Here is a 12,933-nt window from a genome sequence, read left to right as displayed (position 1 = left end):
TAGTTTAAAGTGTAAAGCAGAAAAGGAATTTGGCACCTTTGTCTACTCACCATAAACATTAACATCAGAGAGCGAGTTGGTATGTGGCACCTAGTGCCCTCAATAAAAGGACAAGACACAAAATACGATGAAAGGGATTTCACTACTGAATAACAAAAGCCGGTAATTACAAAATGTTTACAAGTACACAAGGTTGGCCTACTTAGATCAGATGATGTCCTATAACTCGGGAGAAATACATCCATAGAGACTGCCTATGGTGTATGTGACTTCTCCCATAAAGTGTATTAGCATGCCTGAACAAAAACACTCGCTATCACAAGCTTGATGTGCATGATGTCGTGCGGCACATGCGGACATGCCACCAGGTCTGAACTCTGATCACAGCATTCAATCCTTATATTGTGTATTTATCTCAGAATTGTCAAAAGGGGCATGAGGTTTCTTTCATCAGTTGAAGCAGATGATGAGTTTGTGCAGAGAGTAGTTCCTTTGCTGCCAGCATTTCAATTCATCACATTTGAAGCTAACTTGTAATGAATCACGAGCAGCAGCCTATCATTCAGCCAAATTCATTATGTGCTTCAGATGAACATATGTTCTGCATATTAATCAGAGATGCCATGGGTTGACCAAACTCTTGACTTGTCTTAATTCTCAACCGGCAGAAATTTAAAATCAAGCATCCTGCTCATGATGACCATATATTATGGCATTCTCAGTATTAATTGAACGGAGTTGATACTGAGATCTAATTTAGTTTGAATGGCAGAGTGGTCTTTTTATTGGACATATTCTGGGCAAGCTGATGATGAGCCCACACTCCAAATTCCTTTTTCTTGCTCAAGGGATGCCCTTCACCTGAATTACTTGTAAATTGGTGTGGTCTTGCAGTTGCTCTCTGTGTGCCTTCTCAGATCATTCGCAAGGTGGAATTATTGGTGGATTGGTGTTGACTGCAGTTCATTCTGGAAACAGGAGGTTGTGGCATCTAGTTTGAGCAAACTCTCTTCTTCAACTCTGCTGCTTTAGAAACCTCATTAATCGGTTTCAAGCAGGCTTCTACAGCTGCTACAGGAGTTGTACTAGATAAAAATGCCACAAGCTTCTGCCTAAGCAGTGGCGATAGCTTCTCGCAGCATGTCAACAACTCCAATGACGGGAGCACTCCTTTCTTCACCAGCACTGTAAATGCACACCTCACAGACTGCTCGATGGCCTCCTTCCTCCGCACCTCATAGTTCTCAATCAGGAGAAATAAGAACTCGAGTAGCATGTTTGTGATATCTACATACTGAGATATTGAGTTCAACATCAGAAGCATTGCTGGCTCAATGTTCATGACGTTACCCTTAGTCTCATCAAAAAACAGCCAGTCATAGAACAGCGCCAACTTCGCATTCGCTACGATGTATCCCTTGCTGCAACTAGTCAGCAACCAACCGATGACCGCCCAGCGGGCAATGACACCAGACTGTATAACCTCATTGGTCGGGAGGTACCCGCAGCATATGAAGCGGACAATGTCCGGTATCCTCTCCTCCCCTCCAGGCACCATCAAATGCTTCCTCGCAAACCACAGCTGGTACCTCTTCTGGCTTCCCCACTTCACATTGTTCATCAAGAACAGCAGTTGCGTCTCCATCTCCGGCGAGATAGACAAGGCTGTGCACCAACCTGGAGTGACAACCCGGCAGATGTCAACGTTTCGGGCCAGGATCAAGTCTTTCCATAGTCCCTGGAACTCCGGCACGAGCACCAGCTCATGGAGCGATCGCACAAGGTCCCTCCCGATCAGCGTGCACACCTGGAAGTGATCCCGCAGCACCGAGACGCAGAAGGACACCAGCTTCTCTCCGCACTCTTCGAGGTTCTTCGCGCTCTTGCACTCCTCGCAGTTGCTGCACTCGGCGCTCCTGGGGAACGGAGCGAGGCGGTTCCTGGCGAGGAGGCGGAGGAACGCGAAGACCGCGGAGGCGAGGAGCTGCGGCTCCTCGGCGACGAGGAAGGAGGAATGCTCGCGGATGCGGTCGAGGAGGCGGGCGTCTCCGGGGAAGGGCACGCGGCGGAGGAGGGACAGGAGTAGGGGCGCGAAGCCCGGCGCGGCCGCGCGGGTGAGCTCGGCGGCGGCGAGGAGGAGGCGGGCGCGTGGGTGGGGGAGGAGGAGCGGGAAGGGGAGCGAGAGGAGGGCGGAGCTGAAGGAGTGGTAGAAGGCGGGGAAGCGGCCCCCGGCGGCGTGGAGGAGCAGGAGCAGGCGGCGCGGGAGAGGGGACGGGTGGGTGAGGAAGGAGAAGGCTAGGGCGTGGGGGAGGTGCGGGGAGGAGAGATCGGAGGGGGATGGGTCGGGGAGGAGGAGGTGCGCGGAGAGGAGAGGGTGCTCCGGGGAGGAGGTTGACGTGGGGGGCGGACTGTGGTCGCCGCCGGCGAGCAGCCGTGGCGGCGGCGGCGCCATCGCGGGAGGCCGGAGGATGAAAAGAGGTTAGCGCTCGATGATGGATAGATGGGTCCTCTTTTTAGGGGTCTTTTAGCTTTTTTTTAGAATTAGCTTTTTCTAAGGATTCCTATATACGTAGACCTAAGGGGTGTGACTATATTTGCCATACATTGTCACGTTACTTTTTACCACACTTGACTAAGGTGGTATTTGGTTCTTTAGTCTTAGGACTTTTTCTAGTTCTAACTAAAAAGTCCTTAGACTAAAAAGTCCCTAGTTCCTTCCTAGAGGTTATTAAATGACCATGTTACCCCTAGTATATAGAAAAAATAACAATCAAACAACACCATGGGGTGGCGGGCCAATGGGTGCATGGAGGAGCATTGTTGAAAAAGCCCCAAAAAGTCCCAAAAAGACTCTCCTTGAGAGTCTTCTTCATTTAGTCTCAAATGTCTAGTTTAGTTCCTAAAAAATCCCTCCCGTTTGGTAAAAAAAGTCTTTAAAAGAGACTTTTTCTATTCCCTACACAAAAAAAATCCCTGAAAACAAACACCCCCTAACTTGAGTTGCTCAAATTATTAGGGCCTGTTTGGTTTGCAGCCTAAGCTTGCCACGCCTAACCTTAGTCGTGCCACAATAGCTTAGGTATGTGTTTGGTTTATTGCCACATTTGTGGCTTGTCACACTTTTCTAGCCACTTGATCCACATGTCATAGACTCAACTTTTTGCTAAATCTTGCCACACTTGTGGTGGCCATTTTGTGAGCCACACTTTGCCTAAGCTCAGTTGTGGCAAAATTAGTCATGAACCAACACAGGCCCTTAGCCACACTTTGGCTTGTCTAAGGGAATCTTGTCACATTTTTTGTGCTATGACATATGGGGTTTACTTCTCATAAAAAAAATCTTGCCTTGGGTGTGACTAGAAACAAACACCCATTTAACTTGATCAAACTTGTCTAAAGTAAAGTGTGGTAAAGTGTGGCAAGATGTGGCTAGACACCAAACAGCCCTTAAATTTCTTAGTGGGCTGGGCTCCAGGACGGCCCGCAAAAAAGACTTACCCATTCCAATCCAGCTCTTAAAATGGAGATTGCCTCAAAAAGAAAAAAGCTCTTAAAATGGAGAGGCAAAATTTACTCCAGGAAAGAGAAAAAACTGTACCCTCAAAATGAAAATCAAAAAGAAAAAGAAAAAAGGGAGACACAACATCAATTAGCTTTCTATTTTTTTTCGAAACGGAGGCAAAATTTTTGCCTCATCGATTAATTAAGAAGAAGAGAATTGTTCAACTAATTTAAGAAAAAAGGGACGAAAACCTACACAAACGAAGCACGAACTAACTGGTCATTTTGACCTTAATTAGCTTCCTACTTAGGGGCAATGTCATATCTGCAACATCGTTTTCTGTGCAACATCAAATCGAATTTGAGCAACGGGCATGTCAAAATCAGGATATCAGAGATGCTATGTTCAGATATCAGTAGCTGCAACTCACTTCCTTCTTCAGTACTGGAGCCTACTGAATGTTCTAGTATGTTATCTGCATTTAGTTTAGCATGCTTTGTTATTTCCTCCATGCCTTTCAGGTTTAGCTTCAGTCATCAGCGATGCATTATCTTAGTTCTTGACAGATTCTGTCCTGAAGGATGTTCTTCCCCTTGGAGTGCTGTTCTGGTTATAGGTATGAGTCTGTATCGCCACTTTGTACGCATCTATGAATTAATACGTACATGGCTTCAGTTTGCACTATCTTTGGCATGCATTCGTCCACATTCTCATGCACAGCATTGAGCCCCTCGGCCTCTTGTGGTTCATTTCGATAGGGGAGATGTTAATTACTCCCTTCGATCCAAAATAAGTGTCGTAAAGTTAGTTCAAACTTAGCTCAAAACTGCGATACTTATTATGGATGGGAGGGAGTAACTTTTATGAAGATCATTAACTGAAATGTGCGTGGGTTGGGGGATTTGGACAAGTGCTCGCTTGTTAGACAAACTACTGCTTCCTGTCATCCGGATATTCTCTGTTGTAGACAAAACTGTCATCAGTTTTCAATGCTTAAAGCGAGAGAGTTTCTTTCTGATCGGCTACGTTCTTTCACCTTCATGCCGGGTGAAGGTACTACCGGGGCTATTTTGCTTGCCTGGGATCAGTAAGTTGTGGACTGCCAAATTGTCAGCAAGCATAAGTTTCACGTCACTGCTAAGTTCAGTTCTAGCACCAGCAACATGTCCTTCATGCTTACCACCGTCTATGCGCCTTGTGAGTTGTGATGAAATTGGCAGAGTGGATTTCTTCTCTATCATGAATCAGGTGGTTGCTACCATTTCTGGTCCATGGCTGTTGCTGGGTGATTTCAACATGTACAGGTTTGATTATAGGAAATCCAAGGGGCGGCTTAACTGGCATCTCATGGAAGTTTTTAACGATTGAAACCGGGCTAAGAGCATGTCTAACAGAGCCCTCAAAAACTCAACCTTCAAAACCAGTTTGAGGGCTGAAAAAATGTCGTTTTGAAGGCCGGAAATCCCTGGCGCAGATCAGTGCCCTCAAACCAACCCTCAAAATCTCTGTCTCGTCGTCCTCTTCGTCTGCACGGAGGGAATCGAGCCGGGACGCTCGAGAGCGAGGAATCGTCTCTGTCTTCATCAACGTCGTGCGCTGCTCACCGCCGGAATTCGTCGTTGTTTGTCGACGTGGGTGCCCGCCCGCCACTGTTTTTGGCCGACGTGGGTGGCCGCCACCATCTTCACGACGGGGCAGGGGCGGGCGCCGGTGTTGGCGCGGGGGCCGTTGCCGGCGGCGGAGGAGCGGAGGAGGGGGTGGCCGGGGGCTGGAGGGGGTCCATGGCCGGCGGCGGTGCCGAGAACCAAGGCTGGCGGCGGCGCGGTGGTGAGTGGCAGTTGGGGAAATTTCATTCCCGCGCAGCTCGTTGACCAAGTGAGGGTTGGGCCTGGAAATTGTCCTCCAACCCTCACTAGTGCAGGTTGGCCTCGAACTTGAGGGTTCGGCTTGGAATTTTTTTTGAGGGTTTAGGGATTTGAGGGTAATGATCTGCGCCTTTTTTGCTCAACCCTCAAACTGATAGTTATTTTGAGGGTTTGATCAGTTTGAGGGCTCTGTTAGACATGCTCTAAGGGCATCCACAACTGTCCCAATCCCACAGTGCGGACGTATTTTGCCATCCAACACAGTCCTGCATCGGTCTGTAGGCCGGCTCAGACGCATTTTTTCCCGCAAACCGAAGAGGAGGGTGGCATCCGCATCTGACTAAGTTGGCCCACCAAATCCTTCTCCCTCGTCCGCGTGCTTTCCCGCCTGATGTCAGCTGTCCGCATTCATGTTGTTGTTGGAGTGGCCGCTCCGCATTGACCCCGGCCCAAAGCGGACGCGACCTCTCACTGTCGCATTGAAGCGGCGCGCCGACCGAGAGAGCGCCGCCCGCTGCACGCTCAGCTGAACACCCCTGATCACCGTATTCAAACGGCTACAGACTGCTCGCCTACCTTCATTAAACCCACGCGTGTGCCGAGAAACCTACTCCGGCCACACATCTGTTCGTGAGCCGGCCGACATTAAACCTAACGCCGGTTGGCTCCTCGCATCCGCTTGCTATTTAAACGAGGTCAGGCCTTACTGGCCGACGGCGTTGGTGTCCGCAGACATCGTGTCACCTCCTTGGAGGCGCCGCTGTGGAGTCCACTCCCTACACACTCTCGGTTCCAGCTCTTTGGGTGAAAGTCTAAGGCCCAGTCGGGTCGGGCAACGGCGTCGACATCATTGCTTCCTTCTTTGGAGCACCGTCTTGAAGAATATTGGATCCCGTTTGCGCGCTCCATGGATTGGACGCTCGCGGCACTGCGGTCGGCAAGTGTCCGTCCGACAATGGTGTTGTGGTGCGACTTCTTGTGTGGCAACGATGGCGGCTTCGGGCGGAGTTGGGATGCTGAGCCTTGGTAGTCAGTCCCATCCGTCGTGTTCGAGGGGTTGCCGTGCCTCACTTGTCTTCCTGAAGTCGGAGCTGCAGAGGAGGTGCCTCCGCGGTGATGATGACACGAGGCCGGTGCTCGGTTGCAGTATCGGCTCGGCGCAGGCCCAGTGTTTTTTGCCTGCAATGCTCGTTGACAGAGTCGGAGCTGCCTGGTTGTCGGCGTGTGTGGTGGACTGTTTGGCATCGGCCGGCGCAACACTTGTTTGCCGTGAGGGCTACATCAATGGTCATTGATGATGGTCGGAGTCGCCCTCGCGCGGGGGTGTGATGACGATGACACCGGATTGTAACCTCGACGGCACTTTTCTCTTTAACGGCGTGTATGTGTTCTTGTGTGGGTTTTTTTTAGGGGAGTTCTTGTGTGGGTTGCCAGGTCGTCCTATGGGCCTTTTTTGTACGCAGCGTGTTGTGGTGGTTTTCACACAGTTTTTCATTAATTAATTGAGCAACTCTTTTTGACCTTTTTTGATGAATCGGACACTAAAAGACCGTGTTTCGAAAAAAAAATACCTAGTGTGCATGGCAGCTTCTTTCGGAAGGTGCGTTGGTTTCGTCCTTGCCAAATTTCCCAGCAAGCAAGCAAGAGTAGTGTCTTCGCTCCTTTCCGCCACTCAGTTTCTTCCTACTCCCTCCGTTCTAAAATAAATGACTTAATTCTGTACTAAAATTTAATATAAAGTTGAGTCATTTATTTTGAATGAAGGAAGTAGATGTGTTGCGCAATTGCCGTGGCTTTTGTGGTGATGCCAGTCTTCCTTGTGGTGGTGTTTGGGTATGAACCAACACTCCAACAGTGGTATATCGGAGTTTGTTGATAATGCGGAGTTTGTGGAACGCATCAGTGAAGGAAACAAATATGGGCCTATGTGGTGTGTACTTTTTGCTGCTTGTGCTGTGTCGTCGTGGCAAGCCAGGAATGATCGCACTTTCAACGACAACAAAAAGATGGTTGCCGGGGGTATTGTGCTCTAACGCTTTTATCGTCGGCTCAGAGGCCAGACTGTGGAGTTACCGGGCACGGCGTCAAATGGACAGAACAACTCTTTTATCGTGGGCTCAGAGGCTTCCCACTTGATTCTTGTTGCTTAGGCTACTATTTTTTCTGCCTTGTGTTTCACTTCTGTAAAGCACCCCCATGTAACTATTTTCAAAGTTGTGCGTGGAAGCTCTCTGTTTCCACCAAAATCATGTACGTAACTGACCTCTGGTCACCCGGGCTACCGCTCGTTTTGAATGTATATAAGGTAGACCATTCTTTCAAAATAAAATAAAATAACCAAACAGAATTTCAGTACACATTGCTAAGTCTAAATCGCCTGATTTCTCCTTCATACACGTCGCGTCACTGATTCACGTGATGGCCAGGTTGATCGACTCAAGGGATTCTCAGTCAATGGAGACACAATCACACAAACTGACCCATGTTTTCTGTCATACGAAGAGAACATACACGATGATTTTTTCAGAAAATCAAAGGCCCGAACCCCAAGGACAAAGCATTATGCCTATAGATAGATAGTGCAGTTAACGGACATGTTTATGGTAAATTGATAACGGATTCAATTTGTGCAAAATTGTTTGAAAATAGTTTCTTTGTGCAGAAATTTTATACTACCTCGTCACTGTATAGACAAGGTAGCCCCATTATATAGGAAAAAATAGACACAAGGTGACCAGCCAGCAGGCATCATCTGAATTCCTTTCAACAACTGTACCAACAGTTGACAGTAAACAGAAGTGACAGTAAAAGAGTTGATGCAATCCCCGGCTACCAACAGTGTTCAACCACAGGAATACACAATGCAGTTCATCGCATCATCACCTCCATATCCAGCGTCTAAGATTCGGTTACAACCAAAGGAGTGCGCCATTCCCTCCCTCTAGCTACTGAGTACTACTAGGAGACTCCATCTATCTCCCTTTCCCTCTTAGATTAGTAGTAGTCCAGCTGATCAGGCATGCAAAAACTTCCACAAAATGGCATCCACCAGGTATGGCATTTCTCCTCCCCATGCCGACTTAGCTGTTGCTGGGATTCAAGATGTCGCCGAGATTCAGATTCAAGCTGTTCCTCATGGTTCGCCTCCCTGTTGCACCCGCATTGCCCTTCCTCATCATCGCCGTGAACTCACTGTAATCGATTTGCCCGTCCTGAAAACAACACAGAGATTAATTGGCAAACAGACAAGTCAGGAATCGAACAAAACATATATGCATGGGATGGGACAGGGTGGAATTTAGTATGAAGAAACTCTGACATTGTTCTGATCGACATCTTTGATCATATCCTCAAGGTGAACATCATCCAGACCAAATTTGCGGCATGCATGTGATAGCTCATCGATGGTGATGAATCCACTTCCATCCTTGTCAAAAAACGAGAATGCTGACACCAAGTTCTCCTCCCTCTCTAGTTTATTCATGTGCAATGTAGCTGCGATGAATTCACCATAATCAATCGTTCCGCTGTTGTCGATGTCCGCCTTAAACAAATAGATAGATACCATTATGAATCATAAAATCCAGAGATTCTGTTATACTCGTTTTCTGAATGAAGGAACCGTTTATTTAGCTTGTAACGAAGCACCTACCGCATCCATTAAAGCCTGGATTTCATGTTCTGTTAGCTCTGAGCCCACCCTTTTCAAGCCATCTTTCAGCTCATCAAATGTTATAGTTCCACTATTGTCGGCATCAATCATTTTGAACAGCTCCCTTAGACCTCCAATCTCTTCCTCAGACAGGCTTTCAGCAATAACCTGAAGAAAAAAATGATAATAGTAAGATGAATATCTGTGAATAAGCAGCTCAAGATGAGCATTGCAAGTTGCAAAATGCTTATCAAGTATCTGAGAAATTATGCAATCTTTATAATGCATCAACAGCCATAAACCCTCAAGACTCCATATATATGTATTTAGTTCACAACCAAATAACAAACAGAAAAAAGACGGGGACCTAATAACAGCATTGATACACTAACTACTGTCGTATAACAATAATCTGCTATGATAATATGGATCTGAACAAGATCATTCTAGAAAGCTAGAAAACCATCTGGATAAAACAAAGTTGGCCAAGACTAGCAAAATAGAGAAAATTAGGCAGGCACGTCAAGATGCTCCACTATTTCCTTCCATAAATGTGTATGGTAACAGAAAAAAGCAACACTGATGGTAGCCAGAGATGCTTGGACTTCGATAGGCATGCATTGGTATATGATGCAAATATGGCAATACTATTGTTAAGAATAATGGAACGAAGCATTAAATTTGAGGTAACTTAGCAATTAACCACATGGATACAACCTACATCTGGAGAATTAGCTAGTGCATTTACTAGCACATTCATGTAACATGTTTCTCTTGTTTAATAAAACTTTACTGTTAGGGTTTTCCTACAGTTTTCTGCTCAAAAAGAAGTTGTGAATTTACGAATGGACAATTGAAAATTCATACCCTCAATGCCATCTTCTTGAGCTTGTTCATTGCAGAAAAATGCTTCAGTCTTGACAAAACAGCAGAATCAATAGGCTTATCAGGTGCCACAGCATCATCAACAATCCATGGGTGACCTGACAGGCATCAAAGGCAATGACAGTATGAGAAGCAAAAAATCAAAATATATCCTGTCTAAAGCACCAAACCTACCAGTTCCATGAGTGATAAGGAGGAGGTGCACTTACAAAGAACCTCATGAGCAGAGAGTCGCTTTGTAGGATCCCTGCAAAGCATAGTACGGACTAGATCTTTAGCGCTGTCAGAGATACTAGGCCAGGGCTCAGACTCAAAATCAAGTTTGCCTCGAAGGATCTGTCTGAAGATTCCTGCTTCAGTTTCTGAAAAGAAAACATGCATGAAGGAACATGAGAATATGGAGGCCTACCAATTTGATGGTTTAACTGCAACTAGTTTACCTGCCCAGAAAGGGGGGACACCACATAGCAAAATGTACAGAATCACCCCAGCACTCCAGACATCAGCTTCTGGACCATAGCATTTCTGAAGCACCTCAGGTGCAACATAGTAGGGGCTCCCAACAACATCAGAGAATTTGTCACCTGAGGAAATGGAAGCAGATATTTCAACAAATCTAGTCCGGCTCGAACAGAAAATTTTAAGTAAAACATAAGACTCAAAATATACAACGTAGCATTTGAAGCGCCAGATGAAAATATCAAATCAAGACTGCACACTAGAATAACAGCTAAATTGATGATATTTTTTCGGAAACAACTAGACTGATGATATTGCTAGTAATGGGTACTACACATTTCACAACATGTAACTAGTCTAAACTTGCTTCAGAGATTCGAACCAGTGTTGTCTGGTTATATGAACGCACTTGTCTTCCTACCCATATGAGGTTCCGAAATAGTAATCTTATGAACATTACAAAGTTACACGGTTCCTTTCAGTATCTTGCAGCCATCATATCTAAAAGAAGACAAGTTTTGGCAAGTCTTCAAGGTTCCAACGAGATAAACCACACAATAACACAAGCACTGCCCTTGACATTCATTAATACTAGGAACTGTTTCTGACACTCCTTTTGTTGGCAACTACAACAACCCACTAATTATCATAATTTCCAACTGGAACTCCAACACTGTTCCAGTACCAGTTCTTCCCACTTTCAAAGCAATGTCACCTCATGGCAAGCATTCTTACTCTAGCAAAAGGAATAAAAGCACTATCGACATTTAAATCAACCTGATCAAATATGCTATGCCAACAAAGCTCGAACTGGTCAACAAAGTACTACATATGAAAGAACAAAGTACTACACATGTAAATCAATAGAAGCATAGTACATACCGGGCTTGTAGAACATGGATAGCCCAAAATCGGTGGTCTTGAGCGGGGCGTCCTCGGCAGTGCTGGCAAACAGGAAGTTCTCCGGCTTGAGGTCCCGGTGCATGACGCCGAGCGAGTGGCATGCCTCTACGACCCCAACGATCGTCCTGATGAGCTGCGCTGCGGCACGCTCGGTGTAGTGCCCCTTGGCCACGATGCGGTCGAAGAGCTCCCCGCCGGCGCAGAGCTCCATGACAATGTGCACGAAGAGCGCGTCCTCGTAGGCGCCACGGATGCGGACGACGTTGGGGTGCTCGGAGAGGTGGTGCATGATCTGGATCTCGCGCCAGACGTCCTCGTAGTCCTCGCGGCACAGCAGCTTGCGCTTGGGGATGGACTTGCACGCGAACTCGCCGCCGTCCTCCTTGGCCACGCACAGGTAGGTGGTGCCGAACTGCCCCTGCCCCAGCTTCTTCCCGATGCGGTAGTGGTCCCGCACGTTGGCCGTCTTGTGCGGCAGCACGGACGCCGGCCGCCCGGACGGCGCCGGCGCGGCGGCCACCGGCGGCAGCTTCGGCCTCGGATTCGCGCCGCCGCCAGCGTTGCCGCTCGCGTCCGGCTGCATTGGCGAGTCCTCGGCGCGCACCCTGGATCAAGAACCGCACGGAGGCCGCGAAACCTTGAATCAAGAAACGAGGAGGGGTCAGAAAACCGGCGACGCGGCGGCGGGATGCAATCAAGAACCGGTCAAAAAGGGGGAGCTCGCTCACCTCCGATGGGGATTCCTGTGGATTGCGACGGAGCAGCGCAGAAAGCTCGGGATCTCGGAGTGGGGCTCTGGGGATTCTTGGGCTTTCCAACCCTGTCGACGAGATTAGGAGGCGAGAAAAAGGAGCTTTATGGGAGGTTTATGGCCAAAGCGTGAAGCAAAAAATAAAGAGAAGGGCGAAGAAATCTTGCTCTCACTTTCTCAGGTGTCACATGGGGAAGATGCAACCTCGCCCAAGAAATGAGAACGGAAGAACTGGGGGAAAGATTGGCACAAACCTCTTTATCCTGCGTGGAGCTGCTACAAGTTGGAGGAGTCGGGTCGCACAAAAGGACAGGATCTTGGTGGCTCGCCCATTTTTTATACGAGTTCTCTGGGGTAGGGGGGAGGGGATGGGATGATGACGACGACGACGACGGGGACGATGGTAATCTCTTCTGGGGTTGGAAATGGTAAAAGGGGAGGATGGGTTGGTGAAGAGGGGGATAGGCCGATTGGGGGAAGGAGAATGCCTGCCGGGCAGGATTGTTAGGTCAGGTCAGGTCGTACCACGACTCCACGGGGTTTTCAGGAAGGAGGGAGGAAGGAACCAAGACCTCTCCTCCATTATTTTACTCTTTAAAATTATTAATTATGTTTTCTTTTCTCAGCAAAACATTCATTATCGGATATTCCCAACTAATGGGTCCTACATTTTATCTAAGGACGTGCTTGGCTGCCTACATGCAGCCCAAACATGCAAAAATGACCCGTTTAGTAGCCTGCATTCACTGATTGCCTACATAACATGAATCGGTTGTTTCCCCTTAGACAGGCCTGGGCGTTACAGGGAGAAAACGCGGCGCCGAGCTCATGCGACGATGGAGATGGCGCGAGCTCGCACGCGTATCATGAAAAGTGATGGGAGGAATTGGGGTCACCTCCCGCCGATTCAGTCGCC

General features: G+C 47.8%; 2 protein-coding genes across 2 annotated transcripts; both read right to left on the bottom strand.

Moving 5' to 3' along the window:
- EMB2739 (embryo defective 2739) lies at window positions 1–5,146 on the bottom strand. Its single transcript, XM_048714077.2, has one exon. It carries the CDS (start codon window positions 2,450–2,452, stop codon window positions 992–994), a length of 1,461 nt encoding a protein of 486 aa, XP_048570034.1. The 5' UTR covers window positions 2,453–5,146; the 3' UTR covers window positions 1–991.
- Window positions 5,147–8,098: 2,952 nt separating this feature from the next.
- LOC125550939 (calcium-dependent protein kinase 24) lies at window positions 8,099–12,532 on the bottom strand. Its single transcript, XM_048714076.2, has 9 exons — window positions 12,272–12,532; window positions 11,995–12,086; window positions 11,246–11,903; window positions 10,345–10,488; window positions 10,114–10,266; window positions 9,887–10,002; window positions 9,020–9,187; window positions 8,687–8,911; window positions 8,099–8,579 (listed from the first exon to the last, which is right to left on the bottom strand). The coding sequence occupies exons 3-9, from the start codon at window positions 11,847–11,849 to the stop codon at window positions 8,448–8,450; spliced, it is 1,542 nt and encodes a 513-aa protein (XP_048570033.1). The 5' UTR covers window positions 11,850–11,903; window positions 11,995–12,086; window positions 12,272–12,532; the 3' UTR covers window positions 8,099–8,447.
- Between the last annotated feature and the right edge of the window lie 401 nt (window positions 12,533–12,933).

The sequence above is a fragment of the Triticum urartu genome, chromosome 4A, assembly GCF_056163025.1.
Source record: "Triticum urartu cultivar PI428250 chromosome 4A, HENAU_Tu73, whole genome shotgun sequence".
NCBI classification, from domain to species: Eukaryota; Viridiplantae; Streptophyta; class Magnoliopsida; order Poales; family Poaceae; genus Triticum; species Triticum urartu.
This window is presented reverse-complemented; position numbering and strand designations above follow the sequence as displayed.

Excerpts from the sequence above, each read along its gene's own strand:
- LOC125550939 (XM_048714076.2), bottom strand. The coding sequence starts at position 11,849 with ATGCAGCCGGACGCGAGCGGCAACGCTGGCGGCGGCGCGAATCCGAGG. Across the intron at positions 10,489-11,245 it reads ATCCATGTTCTACAAGCCCG|GTGACAAATTCTCTGATGTT; the intron begins GTATGTACTATG and ends CCATTTCCTCAG. Across the intron at positions 10,003-10,113 it reads CTCTGCTCATGAGGTTCTTT|GTCACCCATGGATTGTTGAT; the intron begins GTAAGTGCACCT and ends GATGCCTGTCAG.
- EMB2739 (XM_048714077.2), bottom strand. The coding sequence starts at position 2,452 with ATGGCGCCGCCGCCGCCACGGCTGCTCGCCGGCGGCGACCACAGTCCG.